General features: G+C 45.0%; 1 protein-coding gene across 1 annotated transcript in view; it reads left to right on the forward strand.

Annotated features, from left to right (window-relative positions):
- Window positions 1-2342: 2342 nt before the first annotated feature.
- The window catches only part of T265_08226 (hypothetical protein), a gene marked incomplete at both ends in the record, with an annotated part of 36933 nt that continues 18363 nt past the window's right edge, over window positions 2343-20912 (forward strand). Inside the window, 12 exons of the mRNA XM_009173969.1 lie at window positions 2343-2542; window positions 2603-2792; window positions 3107-3188; window positions 3226-3646; window positions 3691-3868; window positions 3904-4167; window positions 5909-6037; window positions 10619-10753; window positions 11930-12012; window positions 13659-13948; window positions 14569-14678; window positions 16444-16653. Coding sequence (XP_009172233.1) covers window positions 2343-2542; window positions 2603-2792; window positions 3107-3188; window positions 3226-3646; window positions 3691-3868; window positions 3904-4167; window positions 5909-6037; window positions 10619-10753; window positions 11930-12012; window positions 13659-13948; window positions 14569-14678; window positions 16444-16653 — 2292 coding nt within the window. The remainder of the gene's footprint in view (window positions 2543-2602; window positions 2793-3106; window positions 3189-3225; window positions 3647-3690; window positions 3869-3903; window positions 4168-5908; window positions 6038-10618; window positions 10754-11929; window positions 12013-13658; window positions 13949-14568; window positions 14679-16443; window positions 16654-20912) is intronic.

Below are 20912 nucleotides of genomic sequence, written 5' to 3' on the forward strand. Positions count from 1 at the left end.
CTACAAAACACAGGCGACAAAACCGAATATAGTTCAGAAACCGCCCGACTCTTTTTGGAAGAAGCATTCGAGCGTGTTTGCTGACGGCCTCGGTCTGTGCACTAAGTTCACCGCTGTTCTAACGTTAAAGCCAGGATCGCAACCTGTTTTCCGCCCAAAACGTCCGATCCCCTATGCAGCAACGACTCTTGTAGAACAAGAATTGAACAAGCTTCAAGCAGCTGGTGTAATCGAGCCGGTTAATTACTCATCTTGGACGGCGCCCATTGTCGTTCCAAAGGCAAACGGGTCCATCCGGCTGTGTGCTGATTTCTCAACAGGGTTAAATGCTGCTCTGGTGGCACATCAGTTCCCTCTACCAGTATCTGAAGACTTGTTCGCGAAACTAAACGGGGGTAAATGCTTCGCAAAGCTTGATTTAGCAATTGCCTACCTACAAGTTCCAGTCGCATTCGAGTCTAAGCAGCTGTTGACCATTAATACCCACAAAGGACTGTTTCAATATAGCCGTCTTTCTTTTGGAGTGAAGACTGCTCTCACTATTCCTCAGTAGCTCATGGACACAATGTTGACTGATATACCAGGTACCGCGGCTTACTTAGATGGTAGTATCGTAGCTGGGTCAGATGAAAAGGACCTCTATGTCAAACTGGATGAGGTTCTCACACGTCTTGGTGAATATGGTTTCCGAGTCCGCCCTGAAAAGTGTATCGTCACCATGTCGAAAATCAGCTACCTTGACCATTCTGGTCGACGGCCCGATCCAGACAATGTAGCAGCAATCAAGACGATGCCGCCGCCGTCCGACATACCGACTTTACGTTCTTTCTTGGGTCTGGTTAGTCATTACGGTGCTTTCTTACCGGAACCCCATCGCACAAGGGCCCCACTTAATCGGTTGTTGGTTAAAGATGCCAAATGGACATGGACCACAGTGTCAACGGTCTTTTGAAAGAATCAAAGAATTGCTCGTTTTAAACCTACTTCTCACGCATTTCGATCATAAACTGCCACTTGTAGTGGCAGCGGCTGCATCCAGTTACGGTATTGGTGCCGTGATATCGCATATTTTTTCTGATGGATCGGCGAAAGCAATCGCGCATGTGGCTCGTTCACTCACTCCAGCCGAAAGGAACTATAGTCAGATTGAAAAAGAAGCCTAAGTCCTTATCTTTGCAGTGCAGAAGTTTCATAAATTTATCTACGGTCGACGTTTCACTCTGCTGACTAATCACAAACCTCTTCTGAGTATATTCGGATCTAAGAATGGCATACCCGCATACACAGCTAACCGATTGCAGCGGTGGGCCACTACTCTCCTAGGATACGATTTTCTGATTTAGTATCAAACAACCACCTCTTTCGGACAGGCAGGTGCTCTATCGCGACACATTGGATCTCAGTGCGATTGTTGAAGACAGTGATCGCAACTGTTAAGGTTGACTCAGACATCAAGCGCATTATCACCGACGCTGTCCGAGCCCTTCCAATAACCATAGCTACGATTCAGGAGGCCACCAAACGCGACTATGTGCTGCAGAAAGTCATGAAATTCATTTGACTTGGCCGGCCCAGAAAGAGCCTCGACCCAAAGGTTTGTCAGTACGCTAATAGTCAGCAAGCGCTATCAATAGTTGATGGTTGCCTAATGTTTGCTGAGGTGATTGAACCAGAGGTCCTCCGACAACGAGTAGTCAAACAGTTCCACAATGGCCACCCAGGAGTGAGCCGAATGAAATCGTTGGCCAGAAGCTACGTTTATTGGCCCGGCATGGACAAGGATATGGAAGACTATTGCCGAACTTGTCCCCGATACATTTAAGTTGTCAAGAATCCTGCACGATGTGAACCACACGATTGGCCTACGCCTGAGGCACCATGGCAACGGCTGCACATGGACTTTGCGGGTCCAATCGACGGTCTGTATTATCTGATAATCGTTGACGCCTTCACGAAGTGGCCGGAAGTTTTTTGCATGCGCAAGGCATCTACCGAAGCTACCATTGCCAGACTGCAGAGAGTACTCAGCTGTTTCGGGTTACCTGATACAATAGTGACGGACAATGGTACGCAGTTCATTTCAGCTCTTTTTAATTATTTCTGTTTTCGGAACACGCTGACGCATATCCGGTCATCGCCGTACCACCCTCAATCAAATGGCCAAGCCGAGAGATTTGTGGATACTTTTAAATAAGCACTGTTGAAATCTCGAGGGGAGGGACCAACGGACGATTCCATCCATGTTTTCCTAACCAAGTACCGGACGACACCAAACCCAAGTACGTCTAATGGGAAGTCTCCAGCGAAACTTATGTTTGGGAGGTTAGTGAAGAGATTGTTTGATGCATTGCGCCCTCGAAAAATCAGAGACCGGTGATGAAAACCAACCAGGACAATTCAACGGCAAATGTCGCTCTGGACGTATTTTCAGCCGTGGAGACTCCGTCCTTGTCAGTGACTACTCAGTGAATCACTGGAGTTCGGGGCTTATATTGCGACGAAGAGGGAACGTCGTCTATGAGGTAGATGTTGGCGGAACAGTGTGGATTAGGCATGCTAATTAAATTCGTCATTGCATACGACCCGATACGATACAAGAAAGAAAAACGAATCTACCCTTAGACGTCCTCGAAACGTTCGAGCTGCAACCGGAAAATGAGTCAGCAGAGTCGAACATTGGCGTCAACCCATCTCCGTTGCAAAGAAGAACTGAACAACGAAGAATTCCAGTAAAACGGTTGCAGATAGATCCCAGGTTGAGAACATACGATTTGTCTCCAAAAGGGAGAAGTGTTAGGACGTGCCCTGACAATACAGCTCTGTCACGAATTCTCTGCCTTCTTCCTATCGCGTAGTCTGGCAGGCTCAGTGCAGGCGTAACCAATAGACGGCCACCCACGATACAACAGCTTCTAATCACCTGGTACTGAATTGGTGAATGATTCAAATACAGCTGATTTCAGCGGATTTTCTCACCAACCAGATTGCAATTATTGTGGTGATGAGGTGTATATTAGTATAGCCAAAGTTTGCGCTATTTACTTTGTCCCAATTTTTCTTTGTCTTTGGCGCAGTTGGAGTTTCATGCTTTTCATTTCCTTTTCAGAATTCGAAAACACTTTCCATTCGGTGGCATCACTGTCCTGTCACAGCCGTTCACTTTGTTTCGAAAACTAAACTCTTGATAGGTATTTTGCGCTTTGTACCAACATTCCCCCTAAATAGGATCAGCAAATCAACTTCAGCTGTACGACAGTCAGATAGGTCGTGTCATTCATACATGGCATTTCCGTCAGTTCACAACTATCCACCATCTGGAATTGAAGAATTGTGAGCCGTTTCCATTTTTCATGCTTATTCTTGTCAAAGTCAGTGGATCACATTTTGCAATCGCAGTTGGCGGATGTCGATTCTATGCGGGTTTGGCGTCAGACTCCTCTCTTGAGAACATCGCGCAACTCTGGACGGAATATTGTTGCGACAATATTGTACATTGTTCCATCAGCCTTTTGGAAGCGGACACTGTTTGCTTTTTCTATCTCTCAGCGCATGGTGAAATATTTCTAGTACGCACAAACACACACATGAAGGAGGGTTTTGTTCGCATTGGTGAGGTTACAACCTCCAGAGTGAAGTCAACCATGTGGTAGGCGACTTACTTGTTTTGTAGTGTTTTCCCTGTCTACGAAGCTATTCAGGTGCTGTTGTGGGGGACTGTAGGTTGAAGGGTGATTGCTTCAAAAGTGTTTCCTTCACCGGGTCTACGTTTGGATGTATAGAAATCGACCAACATGTATTCCGCTTTTTGAACTCTTCTAGTTCTCCAGTTTGTACTACTTCACATCATACTTCTTTGAGCTGCCAGAAGGTAAGTCCCTACCTGATCTCTCGTCATTCTGGAAGGGCGCTGTATTCTCCATCGCTATCGTCCACTCTACATCAACCCGCTTCGTTCGTTTGGTGTCTGCTGCTGAAGATAGAAGTATTGCTATATGGACCAGAGCTTTGGATGATGTTGAGGAGAAGGAACTCACCGTGGACCGCTATCTCGGACCTTGGGTTTTATCCAACCTTCTTGTCGCTGGAAGTCCCGACGGAGATGTGATTTTTGAGGCCAGAATATGGAGAGTTTTTGCAAACGATTTGGGACTACTCGCTTCGGGTGAGGTGAGTTTTATGGCCGCGGACGTTTCTCAGTATATATGGGTCCTGTGTAGGTATTTTTTATCCTCCATCCGTAGGGGATACCCAGCTTTGCCGACTCCCATGCAATTGCCGTTTACTCTTCCTGACATCCTTCTGAGCTGGACAATAGATAGCGGGGCCAATGAACGTGTCTCAGAGAGTCCACTGTATTCCCATGCATTATCAGACCTCGTTATTCCATAGACGGCTGGCGCAATGTTGCATTTTGACAGCGAACTGTTAGGGTGGTCCATAATATGCGATCCAACCACACACCAGACCGATTCGCCTTGTCCCAGTTAGTTTCATCAGGGCTAGCTTAACCGGAATGCGATAGCTGCTTTTGCGTCTGCGTATGCCTTTGGTGGCTAGGAGTACCTTGCATATTTTTGCCAAGTTAGAGCAAAGGTTTGACCTTTGTGAATCAAGATATTTACCTGCTACCGGGTACCCTAGCTGTGCATTTTGAAGACCGCTTTTATTTGATCATCCTCAGTGTGATAGATCGGACCGATGCGCGGTCGTTTTTGTGGTAAAGGAAAACGACCGTATTGATCAGCAGTATTCTAAGATAGCACGCATAACATGCCGGAAGATTACGAAAAGGGGGATCCGGCAATAGGTTCGTCATTCTTCAAGTAGTACGCTTTTTAAATGAAAACAAATGGTTCGTCAATATTGATGATAGCTGGGTTATTAAGTCTCAGATTTGTAATTTACTTGCTCGGTGGAATGATACCACATTCTGTCTGATAAGTTAGATTTGTTAGGATACGCAAATCTTTGAAATAAGTGAGTTTAAATATGTAGATTTAAGTGCGGAGGCCGACGTATGGTTTATGTATACCTATATGAAAAACACTGCGAATTTGTACACACTTCTGAAGCATCAAGCGGCGGAACTGACTAATGAACTGAGCTGCATCGATCTCACAACCACCCGTTGTTGGCTGTTGAGATTCAGTGTCGGTTGAAACACTTGCGATCAACCATTGTGCATTGAACTGAATTACGTACCCGATAGTTGCATCTTCAGTTAGGTTTCCTACCTTGTGATGTGTGCAATACATAACCTGATGGTGGACATTATTTCGCACTGGTTTTTGAAGGAGCTATCAGGTATTCGGATGGAATACAGCAATATGACCATAGACTTTTTGCTGAGCGTTGAGTCATGAACCATAAAACCCAAAAAACCGTTACATGTGCCTGATTACTTGAAAAATCGATAAAACCGTTTTTCAATATATGTGGTTTATCGTGTCAAACAAAATTAAGCTAGCCGTACCGGTTGTAATTTAGAGTATGCCCAAAAAACTCCCGAAGGGGGTTATCTCGTTGGATGTCTTGTCGTGTGGACGCGTCCATCTTCACAAAGAGACACAGATAGTAATCAGGTGTAGACATCCTCCTTGTCGTCCTAATACATCGCACAGAATCATGCTCTGCTGTTACCAGTTTGTGCGACTGACAAGGTTCGGAGCCAGAACCCAGGGATAGAGTTTCTGTCGGTACTGCCTGTCACACATGTTAACTTCACTGGGTTACGCATGGAGCCAGATAATCTTTGATAGCTTATAGTTGACTGGAGTTCTAAAGTTGCGGTTTTTTAATACACGGGTCTATCCGGTTTTTTTATTCATCTTGTCTTCAACCAAGTCCGCAGTTTCTGCGTTTGCCATATCTGCTCCCGTTTTACTTATTTCTGGGTCATTTTCTCTAGGATTGTCGCATAGTATGGTACCCGTGGGACTCGCTGCAAAAGAAGAGGATCATTACAGGCGTCCATCGTGGTCACGGTGTTTGGTGTGTGCATGTGTGGACGCTGAATAGCGATGGAGATCTACTCGTGGTAAGTTTAATTCTCAGTGAGGTTTAGTGTTTATACTTTGGTTGGTGTGAATAAAACACGCGCTAGAGGTGTTTCATAGCGTTGGTTTCGATTCTTGTAAGGAATCACACGTCACAGCCAATCCATGAGGTCGGCACAAGGTTGATTAGCGGCGGAAGACGGCTATGTATAACCCGTTATACGACTCCTAATTCCACACTCTATCCAACTGGAATACATTGTTATAACATTACTTTGACCCCAACTTTTCTTTAGTTCTTCATTACATCTCAAACTGGCTGCCAGCTCGCACACAAAGTTATGAATCTTGTTCTTGCTTTATAGCTGCCTCACGATCATTCACATACTCTTTCTGTAGGCGACGTATCCTAACTTGATAGACCATTCCGGCAATCGGATATGTTGCCGGAGTAGTCGTAGTTTCGAACGTTAAATGATGAGTCAGGGTACGGTTATGTTGAAATATAACTCCTTCCATTAGTTCCTTTCAGAAAGATTGAAGTTTGTCGTTAAATGTGTCGATGTAGAAACCGGCCGTCTAGCATATCTAGTCAAGTTAGCCTTCCTCGTTAGTGGCACCTTGAGCCATAGCTGGTCCTGCACTGAGATGGTGGCTACTTTGAATTTTGTGGTTTTTGAAGTTGTCCTAATGATACACTAAGCCATCAGGATAGCATGTAAATTTTTCAAGTTAAGCTGACTCTATATTATTCACGTCTCCATAGAAAAAATGTTTCGATACGGTTTTTTGAGTCACCAAGGATCAAATCCAAAGTGTCTCAACGAGCCGAGACAGCTCGGTGGTTAGGGCTCGAACTTACTGACCCGAAGTTCCTTGGTTCGAACCCAACCTCTGCACCTCGACTGCTCCTGTCTAGGCTGAGACAACCTGACAGTGGCTATGCTCTGGTGCTTCATTTAGGTAGCATGGAGGCTGATTGATTTTGATGTATGTCCATGTTCAATCAAAATGACCCAAGGAGTTTACAGAGCCTGATTACGAAACGGCTCAGTGGTTAGAGCGCGAATTTACTGACCGGAAGGTCCGTGGTTCGAGCCCGATCTCTGCCTTTCGACTTTCCATGTCTAGACTTGGGCAACCCGGTATTATCCCGACCCTCATCCTTCTTTCCGGTGGTATGACCGTTAGGCACCGTAAGGGTGCTACAGCTGAATAATGATTAACCACACATACTTCTTGAGCCCATTTTTCAGTGTCATTTTTCCAAACGGTTTGCCATGAATACATCCAGTGAACGCATAGTTCACGTTAGGAGATTACAGTAGTCATTGTACCAATCGTTAAGCGCTGCTGTCACGAACAGACTGGACTTTACCATGGTGTGACGGTTTGTGTGCCTCCTTGACTCATTGAGCTATATACCGTGTGACACTCACAGAGTCTCACATGCCAGGTTACCTGAAGTCAAACCAATGAATTCGGCAGAATGCATGGGGGTGGCATCATCCTAACCCACGGGGTGTTAGGGTCGTTGCTTGATTGGATACATGTTTATAGTCACTTCTGTGCGGTGAAGGAGTCTCATAAGCTGGAAGTTGATTCCTGTCTGTTCGTCTTGTCTTCTTACGTCCCAGCTGATTGTATCTTTGACACCAACAAAGACAGGTTTTATGACACCTTGCGTACCCTTTACCAGCGAGCTAAATACTCAGATGTTGTGCTTGCCAGATATCTGAAGGCACGCTTCTGTGAAAAAGGAACTGTCCCAGGTGACTGGGTGGAATCGGTGAAATTACCCATTTTCACAAGAGTCCCGTGGTGAGTGTGGTAATCACAGGGGTCTCAGCTTGATCACAGTCGTAATGAGACTCTTGGCGTCAGTTACCCTCCGTCACCGTATGGTGGCTCGTGAGACACTAACCCGAGAGCAGAAATCGGAATTCGGGTGTGGTAGGGGTTGCATTAACTAAATTTCCACACTCCGTCAGGTGCTGGACGAACGTCAAGCCCTATGAGACCCACAATTTTAGTATTCCTGGACGTCAAAGACGCATTCGAATCAGTTAACCTGTATACTCTTCGTTACATGTCCACCCGGCAAGGAATGCCCTGTAAATGAAGAGTTCTTTGTATTTTCAGACTTGAGGGAGTGTGAGAGCATAAGTGGGGCTCTCTAAAAGCTTCCGTACACGAAGTGGTCTTTGTCAGGGGTGCCCACTCCCTCCATTCGTGATCGACAAAGTAACGAAACGAACGCTGGGAGCTATTCAAAACTCCATCCGTTGACGAACGCCTTGTCGATCTGGAATATACAGATGGTGTTGTTCTGGTCCTCGAAGAGGAGAAGGAGCAGGTGCTCTTGGATGAGATACTCGATGTCATCCCATCCTCTGGTGATTGCTCAGCGCCCAAAAGTATAAGGCCACGCCTCTTTACATATAGGCACTGTACAAGTCACTCACAACCCAAGGAACTCACTCGAATTTTTGAAGAGACTTACTTGTCTTCAGACCTGTGCCAATTCCGATTGCCGCTTGCCGATGATTTGGTAGGGTTGTCTACACATTGGAGTCGGTAGTTGATGCAATTGATGCGTGAGTACACGGGTGTCAGTGGACTTTTATCGCGACTGCGCCATATCTGTCAATGTCTCCAACCATTAATGTGTCCAGTCCTATGGTCCCCATTCAGGGAGTAGGCAATGACCATCACATTTGAACTTCTTGATAATAGCTTTCATGCGTCCCTGCCAAGTCCCTGCTTGACCTTCCCTGGCTCATTTCAACCTTTCGCGTGTTTGTGAGAAAGAGGCTCATAGAGGAAATTTATCCCACACACGGACCAAACCACCGTACTCTGTACAGTGTGATCAGCTCACCTATCAAGGCTGAGTCATTTCTTCCGAAAATCATGAGAGTACTTCAGGCAACCCATAGTGGACAGGTTACTAGCAATAACGGGACAGTGAAGGGATCAGTCGCACAATAGCTGCCATGCCCATCCATCATTTTCATTTTCATTTCGCCCTTCATACTGGTAGAGTGTTGTGAATGCAGGGTGAATGCCTATTTCAAAGTAGCTCTGGGAGGAATCGTGTGATTACTGTTAGTCAACCGAGGCGATGGTTGGTCACGAAGTTTTCTGTTCCTATTCGTTCTTTTAATCACCAGGAAGTTCCGGAATATCTGTGGTACTTTTAGAAATTTGAAAGCTTTCGAGAAATTTTTTGATACTCATCCTGTGTAAGCTACGGGTGATCCACCTGAGTGTACGGAGGAACTAATGCACCATGATATTGGAAAAGATAACAGAATGGTCAAAGTTTGTATCCTAGTGATCCGAGCAACCTATTCGGATGGTTCTTGATGTGTAGGAACGAATAAACCCAGACACGCAATCAGCTGCGCAACCACCGCTGTAGTCATGTTTATATTTGTATATGGATGTTTTACTACTCCATCCAGATGGCGAGATGACCCAAGTGCTTAGAGCACGAACTTACTGACCGGAACGTCCGTGGTTCGAACCTGAACTCTGCCTCTCGACTTCCCCTGTCTAGGCTTGGGCAACCTGACAGTACCCCAGCCCTCGTGCAACATTCGGGTAACGTGGCAGCTAGGCACCGATAGGGTGCTACAGCTGAACGACTACTCAGTACCTTCAAACATTCCATTCCAAGACGTCTACTGAGAAGTCTTATGAAATTTATCTGGACGTTCTAACTTGAAGGTACTGGGGGTCGCGCTTCTTTACTCTTTACTGACTTAATCACCAAGCTCCTGTGAAAAAATGTGGTGTGCTTGGTTCTATTTCCAACTAACCAACTGTCTGGCAACCCGTCATACTTAGTGCGAATGTGAAATTTAACACCCTGAGGATAGTGACGTTGAGCTTAGGTGTTATATTTACTCTTACAGCGTGACAATCGGTCCTATTATGGAAGCTAAGATCAGATTTGCTATAGTCTGCACGCCAGGTAGTGTGTAATAGTTGTGTTTTCGTATGTTTTTTTGTCATTTGTTTCTTCAGCCACAGTCAAGTCTCATGAGTGCTATTCATCTGATGATTTATGAAGGCTTTGGATGGACAGAAGAGGCATCACAGTCGTTGTATGCAATCTCGAGAGCCTGCGTCGCAATAAAATGTGTCAAACTAAGTGGCATTATTACGAATTGTAAAACAACGCATGCATGGCTTCCCTCCTTTCGGTCTTGTTTCTTTTCCGTTTCTTTTAGTCTAGGGCCAGGACACAGGCTAACCATCCACGTTTTTCCAGATCCACACATCGGTAAATATGTAAAACAAGCAAGAGTCTTCCCTCAGTCGTCCAACCGTGCGTGCGAAATTTGTTCTCTTACTTTGTGCCGCAGAATTGCATTAGCGATTCTAAGTTTCAGGAAAACCTTACATATAAGCTACCAAAACCCGTCGACGTGCGATGACTACCTGATGTGGTGCTGCTATCCTTTCCTATGTAAGACCACTTATTTGTTGACAATCAAGTCACGAAATAACCGACCTATTTTTCAGAGGAGCACAGTGTTCCGTTTCTATATATAAATCAATAAGTTCGCAGATTCATTCTCACTAATTTTCGAGTAACCATTTTGTATTTTCAGGTTTCTGGTGGCAATGATGGTGCGGTCTGCATTTCAGCTGTTCCGCACAATCAGCTCAAAGAAACCTCAGTGTTTCTTTCACCACGACATGCGAACGGACCAGATAATGTTGCAGCGACTGAATCCCAGCTTCAGGTAATGGTTACTTCCTGCCATCCCAACTGTGTTTCAAAATTGAAAACAAGTAACTCATTTTCATTACACCATATCAGGCTATCTCCGTTGTTCCAGGACGAAAGCACAATTGTTTCTCATAGTCCTCCCATCAGTATACACAGTAATCTCATCAGTTTTTGAGTAGTTTTGAAGGTACTTAGTCATCATTGAAGGTTTGGTCGGCTCGGTTAGGCGACTCCCCGTTGTCGGTAATGATGAGAACATCTAGTGCTACGTTCAAACTGGTTAACGCGATTTGGGAGCGCACACTTGACCACCCGTCGTCTATACTCGCTAACATACTCTTGTACTCTATGGTGACTGGTTATCTGTCCAATTCCCTGTGGGATTCGGCATCTTCATGATATACAGCGGAGGCCACTTCGTACTCAGCATCATAGGTTTATTGGAAACGTAAACGAGTCGTGGCGTATCCCCATAGCTATCCATAGGCCTATTTGACGTAGAGCGAGCAGGACCCTGCTTATTTCAATCGGAAAATGAGCCTTATTTAGGGTCGAGAAAGATTATCCTGTTCTTTTTTCTGGTCCGTGTGTAATCCAAACATAGAGCTGTATCCCTGTTTCTCACCTGTTTTGGCTCTCTGGTCATTAATCGTGGTTTTAACTGATCAATTAACGCTAAGGCTTTGACGTGGTTAGCCTCTTTATTGGTTGGCCGGCTACCTTTGGTGACTTTGTTATTTATGTCATCCCTTAGCAACTTGTTTTACTGGTTTACCGGGTTTTACTCACCTAAGCCAAAACATTGTTTAGCTATTGAATGCTGTCACCCATATCGTAACTGGCGGAAAAGCTTGTGATGTCAGCACTATTTACTCTGATCGGGAAATCTCGAACCAACTTGTGCTCCTCCAGTAGGAGACCAATCACGTGGCATGGCATGGCTTACTGCCAACTGTTAGTTTATACCCGAAAGTGTACTCATCTGGACGATTATGGTGACGCGTCATCGGTTTGTTCGAATTTAATGACAACAGTGGATTGATAAACCAACCATTCAGATGACCGAATGTGTTTCATCATTTAATGCGACTTTTTCCTTCTGACGTAGATCTATGGTTCACAAGTTCGTCGAGCCTATTTGCCTACCGGATCAGATTTATTGCACTCCTCGTTTTACCAATTCTTTCAGACTGCAGACCCCGGAAATCACGATTTTGTACGTTGTTTGTTCTTTGGTCCGACCGGACGTCTATTCTATCTCACGGACAGAGGGTAAGGTTGCTTTCTTTTTCAAACGGGTGAAGACTTTATGGTATGTTGAGTTTGGACTTTAGTCTTCCCTCATGAGAACTCGGACTCCTTCACCCTACACTCACTAGGGTGAATTACAACCGATTAACCATCTCATAAACTATCGAGAGGGTCTACTCAAAGTAATTTTTTCCAGGGTCAGGGACGTCTGTTGGCAGAGCTATTTCGCTTTCGTTATTTTTGCAAGAGTCTTGTCTCCATACCTAACTCGGATGTCAGTTCGCGCGGAACACGTCCGACTGCTGGTCTGCCGCATGGAATTGTCCGCATATATGCATTCGACCTGTCGGCGTTAAGGCGATTTCGTTATTTGAAGCTGGTGATCATTCACTATTTGCGCTTAACGAATATAGTCGGACAAATAGACTTCATAAATTCATAGGCGAAAAATCCGTCAGGATCTATGTGTATGATTAGGTGCATCGGCGGATAAATGTGTAAGGAGAGAGGAAAAGTACATGGATCGATGGATCACTGAATCACTCTCATAAGACCACAATCAGACAAGGTTGTGAGTGGAATAGTCTGTAGGGCGACATAGATTCGGAGGCCGTGTAAGCCTCTTTTCGACTAGTGATGGCTTATGGGCTATTCCAGTCCTACAATCTAGTCTAACCAGTTTAACTCAGCGGTCTGTGTACCCCCTTTTCCGCCCTCACACATATCCGTTCATTACCCAATCATGCACACGACTATCCAAAGTGATCAACCACAGAAAACAAGCCCTGTTCGCTACCTGTATTCTGTATATTGGTTGAGGATTACGCTTTCCCACGACGAACGATGTGTCGCTAATGCTGGTGAGCAGTTAGAAAACGAATTTTTTTCCGTTGATGCTTGGAATAATCGGCTGTGCGTAAACTTGAGCTATGACTGAACTCCAATTAAGGGCGGACCAAACAACATGGGTTCGAAAGCCTTTCTTCATACTAGTAATTGCTTGACTTTAGGTCCTCCTAAAGTTGAGATAACCCACTATTCATAAGATATCCCCAGTGCGGTCTGAAGATGTCCTAATGGTCATCCGAAATGTTAGGTACGAAGTTATGCTATCCCAAGAGCTGTATAACTCCTTGGGTTCGTTGCTCCTTGGAACAGGTTAATTTCAAATTCTGACGTTTCTGCATCCATATCAGGATATTTTGCGAATGTCTTATGGACATGTTGATATCACTAATGTGCGGCAGCTTGGATTCTTAATTGTGGTTGTCAGTGGCTGCTCAGAGCCTTGGTGTGGCTCTACAGGTTACAACCCGTCCGTTAAGAAACCCCCTATGGTCCCTTCATATGCCGTTGAGGTTTAAATCAGATGTTATTACAGAAATGGAATTGTGTCCTCATTTTATAACCGTGGAACAGATTGGTGTTTTACTTAACAAGCACGCTGTAGTAAAATACTTGTTCAGCTATGTTAGGGGTCTATTAGAAACCACAGATTGTTCCTTTTTTATGCCTGAACGCGTCGCATACCATCAATCTGACTGCTCTTCTTCAATGTCAACTCTACGGCTTTTTTCGTCCAGAAGAGAGCCGTGACAGTTACATTTACCTGTCAGCCAATGTTGAACTGAAAAAAGGTAACACAGTCCGTCGTTTTTCACCCTCAGCCACTTCCATACCGCGGAGGTGTGTTGGTCAGAAAACCCGTCCTCAGCAGTCATCACACTGAAGCCCTTATTTTGTCGAGCAGTTGTCAAACAACTTCGGGGTGAAGTGAGTCAGAATGATGTTGATGTCTTCCACTCTGCTGAGCCAGATGAACTAGTGCAGTCAGATGGCTCGCCCTCAAGTGGCCGCTTTTTCCGCGGTTACACAGTCTCAGCAACTAATCGGTCTCATACACTTACTGCGATTGGGGACAAGCAAGGCCAACTGGGTTTATTCCAAGTTCTGACTGGTAAGAAGACTGGTGTGTTTTTAGTTTGGTAAAATGTATGCTGTGCTTCTCATGTATCTGTTAGTGTGCCCCAAACTTCCGAGTGTTTTCGGTCATTTTTCACGTTACCTAGAGTGTCGATGAAATGGGCAACCCAATATCCTTTTAGTGGATTTGCTTTCTTGTTGACCCTGTGGCTGATCTTGGGGTTGCCAGCTACTTCTGAGACTCACTCACTCAATTTGTAATAATGACGGAACTGTGGATTTGATGACAACTCTTGGGACCGGGCTTAGCGTATTTCACAGAACTCAGACTTTGCTCCTCTCTACTGTATCTTTGCATTTTTAAACTGCTTCCTGTGTGAGTTCCATACAGGAGGGGATTTTTTCATTTAAGTTTCAGTTTCTGGTAATGTCCTTTTTTCTCGTATGGTTTACAGTCCATTTACTTGATGTTTACTAACACCAAGTTGGCAGCTCACGGGGCATAGCTGACTTCTGTGGTGGTGGTGGTGTTCGGTGATTTCGTGGGCTTTCCAAACCTCGCTAAGAAATTGATTCCCGGGAATTCGTCTGACCAAGTTCGTGCACTTTTCTGAGGATGCTAGTGATACTAACGGCACACCTTTTCTTGCGTAGATACTCCCTACTTGGCGTGTACAGACTTGCGTCAGCTGGGTCGAAAAGTGATGAACTTGACGTGGTTAGATGAATCAGATCTTCTTATCGGACTGCAAAACGGACCCGCGGTACGTGTGCTGGATCTTATTATGTTTCATACTGCCAACCTCTACCCGCCTTCTTCTCCCTAGTCATGTTCTTCCATTCACCGTCGGATTTGTGACCCTGTTGATTTCCCGAAAGTCATGGGGAGAGTAGGTGATAGTCGACCCGGCTACTGAAACCATAAAAGGGGGAGTTGGTTGGATTCGTACTGGGTTTACCATCCGTGTCTTTAGGTCTGCCTTCCGTAGCGTACCAGTAAATCGGTGTAACGGTGTATACCCCTGACGAAACACACGAGCAGTACCTGGTCAAGTGTTAAAGCGCGATCCCAGCATCTTACGGAAGGTTTGCAAGGAAATTAACCGTTTTACAGTATTTGTTCATCATTGTTTAGTACTCAGACACAAGTCCAAGAGGACGATTGAGGATGTTAGCCTTCTACAAACTCTGCGTAAATGAGGCTTTTGTTTCCCTGCCTGATAGCATGTAGTCGCTTAGTTCATATTGGTCAGTAAACTCGAAGGCGCTCTAGCTTTCATAGGTAGTTCAGGTTATGCGGGTGGTGGATAGATTGTCCTAGTTACGCAGTTTTCGCCTTAGAGTGTTTCACCACCGTCAACACAACGAATTGATTTTATTGATGTAACTATGTTTCCCAGCCCAAGACTAAGCTTATGTCAGTCAGCAGATTTTACTGCAGCCTTCGTTGGTTGAGCAGGTTTCAGTTTTTAGCAGTGCAGCTAGCCGATTTCGCGTCTGGAGTTCTGTCTGGACTTACGGTGTAGCATCGTCTTTATAACGTAATCCTTCTCCCTAATCAAGTCTCATGTTTTAGGGCGGCTGGCTGAATTACCTGGGTAGCAATTTAAACTAACGAACGGATAGCTGAACGATTCTCGCAACGATGAATCCGCCAATTTTATGCGGAGCGTTCTGTCCCAGGATTCTCGAGGTCGAACTGAACTGGTCAATTAGTTCGGAAAGGTTTTATTCGTTCCAAGCAGACTTAGAACCACCTAGTAAGCTGCTTTCCAACCTCTCCACAGATGCTCATGAGGTTTGTGGAAGATGTGTTTAGATCCTGAAAAGCTCAAACATTCGAGGACTTTCGCCTTTGTTGGTTGAGGCTTGGTTGAGGCCGATTACACAAATTACGCAGGATTGATCGACGAACGCCTGGCCCTGGGATCAGGATTTGGCGCAGATTTCCGATTCGGCCAGAAACTCTCATAGGATTTTCACATCACATTACATGTTGCGTTACTACGCTACACATTACACTACTTGTCACCCCAAGTAGTTGAAATTCGATGCAGGGATTGCCTCAGAATTCAAGTCGCTGGCGATGGGTTTTACCGCCACTATTAAATTGCTGCTATCGGCTGACTCCAGAGGGATGTTACAAAGAAGGCAATTAGTTAGTGAACTGGCGAGCAGTTTCAACCATTTCACAATAACCCAACACTATTTTTCACTATGGAATGCCAAGTAGATTAAGATTAGTGAACTGAAAAAAAGGGAATCAACATGAAACATAACATAATTTTTTGGAGGACCACTACTCGTCCGATCAACGTGTGTCTCAGCAATCCTTGATGAATTTTTTGATAGGCAACTGAAATAAGTGACTAAAAAACATTTTGGAACATTGTCTTTTATTGTGATGTTGTCTTATTTAATTGGCCTTAGGACTGGACTTGTGCCGCACTGAGCACAGCTCCAAACGCTTGTTTTGCTCGATTCCCGGTTCATTTCTGTTATCAGTCATTCTGGTTTCTCACATCTCAGGTGTTACTTACCGTGGTCAGATCTGTTGAGAATTCCGGATTATTTATCTTCTCGACTAAAAAAAGGTGTCTCTGCTTCCCTCCTGGATCGGAAATGAGGTGGGCCAGTACTGGTTGTGTTGTGCTTCGACCGTGCTCAGATGGTCTGGATTTAGTGACTACCGTAGTTGTTGGCACTCGCGATGGAGGTTTGTATTCGTACACTTCTTTGGTAAGTTCACAGTGTTTGGGACAGGTCATCCTGTTTTTCGTCTAGTGTCGACCCAGTTTTGTCGTGCGGGATATCGTGTTCAATGATAGAAATACTCGTTTAATGTAGCGTTCAGATAGCGTCTGACGACACAGTGCTGGTAGAGATCAGAAAGATGCCGTATTCCAGTAATTGCAGATATATTCGGTCCCTTGGGGGTAATATTTGTGCGATACAGACATTTTAACTGAAACGGAAAAGACTAGGAAATGTGTTAATGTTGCACGGATGTAGACTGTAGTTTGGGAGAAACCTTTCACTATGATTTTGACCCGAGACCTTCGCTACTGGCCCACTTCGTATTTCCGTTCAGTTCATTTGAGTTAAACAGCCGTGAAGTTTGCACTTATGAAAATTTGGTCACCGCAGCTTGTGGAAGATAGAGGGGGGGGGGGGGGCACGGAAAGACATTTTTAAAAATAAGGAAGAATTGCGGGTTAATGGTTGAAGACAAGACAACATCGCTACTGTTTGCCTGACATCATCATAGTGGTGAGTACCTCCAACCATGGATTTAGTGTGTATCTGATACTCCAATCCCACAGACGGCATGTACCAGTGTAGCAAGACTTTTTGTTGTGTTTTTAATACGGTCTCCCCGGGCCATACGCGGCCCACTTTGTGGTATGTTCCAGTTGGGACCTGGCTTAGCAAACAGGACACGGCGAGACTGTCGATATCTTGACATACGCAACACATAGCCGAGCCGGCGTAGTTGGTGCAGCTGAATCAAATCGTCGACTGTATAGACAATCGCTTTGTTGGTAGTATACATTCACTACACTTCACTATTGTCAAATCACTGTTCCCATGATGCATGTCCAACAACTTGAAGGCACCGATCATCAGGCAATCTCTTGTCGTCAAGACACAGTGGCCAGGCTTTGCATCCATAAAGTAATACTGGATGCATTGGAGACCCTGTGTTTCACCTAAAGGCCAAAGTCACAAAGACTCCAGAGGTACCTAAGTTGAAGGAAAGCAGAACGGACTTTCACGATTCACTTCGTTGGTAGTATTGCCATCCGACGTGATGGGACCACCCAGATGGGTAAATTTGTCCACCATCTTTAGTGGTTCCGATGCCATCACCATATTTAATCCGAAGTTTGATGGTGCAAAGCGCATACCCAGACCCATCGCAACATTAGATTATTCAGTGCGTTTTGTATCTAGATGGAACACGAACCAAGCTGTGCAGCATCGCCCCTAAGAAGAAGTTTCACCCCAGAAGTAGATGACAGCGAACGTCCCTTTATTAATTGGTTCGATTGCGAAGTTGCGGAGGAAAGGTGAAAAGCAGCAGACATGATGGATACCGTACTGAAGCATGAGGCGGCCTGTGTGCAGCACATTCAGTTGTAAAATATCATAAACGAGAGATTCAGTTGAGTCTCTCGTGAAAACCAAGTTGATTTGCAAATTAGTGTATTTCTCGAAAACAGTCGAATTCGGGGTCATGTAGAACATAAGGTTGACGGAAACTCGGGGACTGCGCCTACCTGATGAGCCCGAACTAGAAGGGCGAAACCGGTCGTGGGCTGTCGAAGAGTTCTCAGCAACCTTGTGAGTAGTTTCCTTTATGATGGATACCACTTCTGGTTACGAACTCAGGAGAATATTCCACGGGTGTTCATGTGGCCGTTGGAGTATAAGGACTGAATGGGTGTGAGGAAGATGTTCGGCATACCGTTGTATGTGGTTCATCCCCAAAAACCAGGGTGAACGACTGAGTCGAACGCTACTTTTAGGTCTGGGAAGACGACAGTTGTTGGCCCGCCGTACGTGCGTCGGTGTTCGAGAATTCGTTTAGCGCATCAACAACGCGGACGGAACTCAGCTTGACTTTGACAGTTCCGCGAGTACCAGTAGGCCTGTGTGGAATGATACCTGTGGGCAGCTTGGAAGCGATGCAGAACAAACTGATACCCCGATAGATATCACCTTCACTGCTAATACACTTTTTGGAAACAGGAAGGGCAGTAATATCTGCCATCCTTGGTGTACTTTATTCTTCCTCCAGATGCCCTGAACGAGTGTTACCATACTACAAATGAGTACTTCTCCTCCATCCTTGAACTTGATAGTAAGACGATCAGGACCCGGTGATTTGTTTCGCCTCAAAGATTTTGTTTCGTTTTTGATTTCACCTTCTGTTGGGACCTAGCAGTTCATGTCCTTTTGTGAAGTTTGTGTGTTGAACGTTATACTAGACAGTTCATGCGGACTAAACTCAAGCGCTGTGCCCACCGAATCAATTGGCGGCATTTAGAATGAATTTTGAGTCCTCTTGTATAATGATCAATGACGGGCGGCCTTCTTCGCCCGGTGTTGCGGATAAGTTGAAAGAGGTTTCGTCGCCACTTCGTCCATATATATGGACGTGCTGATTACCTGAGGGAAGAACCTCACTGCCTTGACACTCCTACTTCATAGGGCAGGGCGACTTTATTCCCAGACAGTCTTGTTATGTGACTACTTGTATTACGGGGGCTTGCTGCTCTTTGTGTGGTTGCTCCCTTTGGCCCTCCTGTTGACCTTGTGAGCTGATGTTCTGGTTAGTTTAACCAGCAGGACCACTCTAACTTTCACGTCCCATCATCGCATCCAGATTTTCAATGTTCCAGTCTGTTTTGGTACATTTCGGCGAGAACACGTCAACATGGCAATCAGTATTAAGCGCAAAATGGCGTATTGATCGATTGAGTCACAAGTTGACATTCGCTAGCTGTCGTAAACGAGATCGTAGTTTTGACACTGTAAATGTTTGGGACTATCGATTGTTGCGTCACGTGCTTTGAATGCTGTGAATGGGAAATCTGATGAACTATCATCTTAGTAATTGAGGAAAGTAGCGCCTTCTTTTGATAAATTTCATACTCCGGCTCTTTTCTATCCATTTTTTCAAAGCAGAGGGAAGGCATGTGACGCGACGTATTAACATTTCCTCTACTGTCTTCAGTCGCGGGCACAAAACATTCAAGACGAATAGCGACGGACAGGTCGGTCACATGAACACTGTCATGGTAACCAGGTCTGAGTCAACACCTTTTGCACCATTAATCCTGACTGGTAAATCCTAATTTAGGTGGCATCGGAAGTGTCCATCAACTTAGGGGTTCAGTTTTTGCAACACACTTGCAAGTAGTTTGTGGGGTCAATACGATGATCGGCAGCAATGTGGTCCCTCCCGATCGATGACCGTGCTTTCGTTTGGTCGTGCAATTTGGTTTCTACAGTAACTGAATCAGCCACTTCAGGCTGACTCCAAACGCTCGAAGATTCAGACGTCGATCTGTTCTGCAAGTGTTTGGCAAGGCAACTGAGATGCTGTAGGAGATGCAGAAAGAGCGCACAAACTATTTACTCATTTGTGCACTGGGACCCCTGTAGTGGTGTGAATCAGACACTGGTGCAACCGTGTAAGCGTGATTTAGAGCCGGTACCACGGTGCTTAAGGCAGTTCGTTAAATAATAACGTTTAGACCATAGGAAGGGAAATTTGCTCTTTTCTGTTTCCTGAACCGCGGACTACGGTTGTTTTGCATTGCTGTGAGTCTTAACAAAATGAGGTGGGGTTTAATAGGAAGATCTCTAGAAACTCCGGCTCGTTTGCTAGCTGGCCCGTGCTACATATTTTCCTGGCTCCATAGAGCAGGTGGCGTTTATGAGCAGTCCGTGCAAAGCTTGAAAGTATCGATTACTGCAAGTAGTCTTGTGAAAAACATAATGTTGAAAACTTCCGGTCGCTTGCTTACGTGCAGGTATGTCTAGAAAGGGTTGGCTATCATTTAATTCACATTTGGGAATCGAGAATATTCAAAATGGTTGGAAATTTAAATGAAAACATGGTTAACACCCCTTTTGTATAACAACGTCTTGGTATATTATCAGTCGCTTGCGGTTCAAATATTCTGAAAACAATATTTGCCATTTCTGATCCCACTAGGTGCGCTATAGCAGCCCTTTCATTCAATTTATAGGCTTATATCCGAATTCCAGTTTTATGTTTTGAGTGCATAGTAGGGTCAAGTCTCTGGAATACTCAAAAGGGACTCCTAAATCCATCTCTTTCGATAAAGTTGCATAGAAAATAAACCGTCCCATGGAGGGTTACGGTGGTAAAGAGGGAATCGAGAGCTCACTGAGAGGATTTTTGTTTTGTCTGCTGACTCAGTTGGAAACAAACTGTGTGAACATTCAATCAACTGGAAAATGTT

This window comes from Opisthorchis viverrini, assembly GCF_000715545.1.
Source record: "Opisthorchis viverrini unplaced genomic scaffold opera_v5_207, whole genome shotgun sequence".
Taxonomy (NCBI): domain Eukaryota; kingdom Metazoa; phylum Platyhelminthes; class Trematoda; order Opisthorchiida; family Opisthorchiidae; genus Opisthorchis; species Opisthorchis viverrini.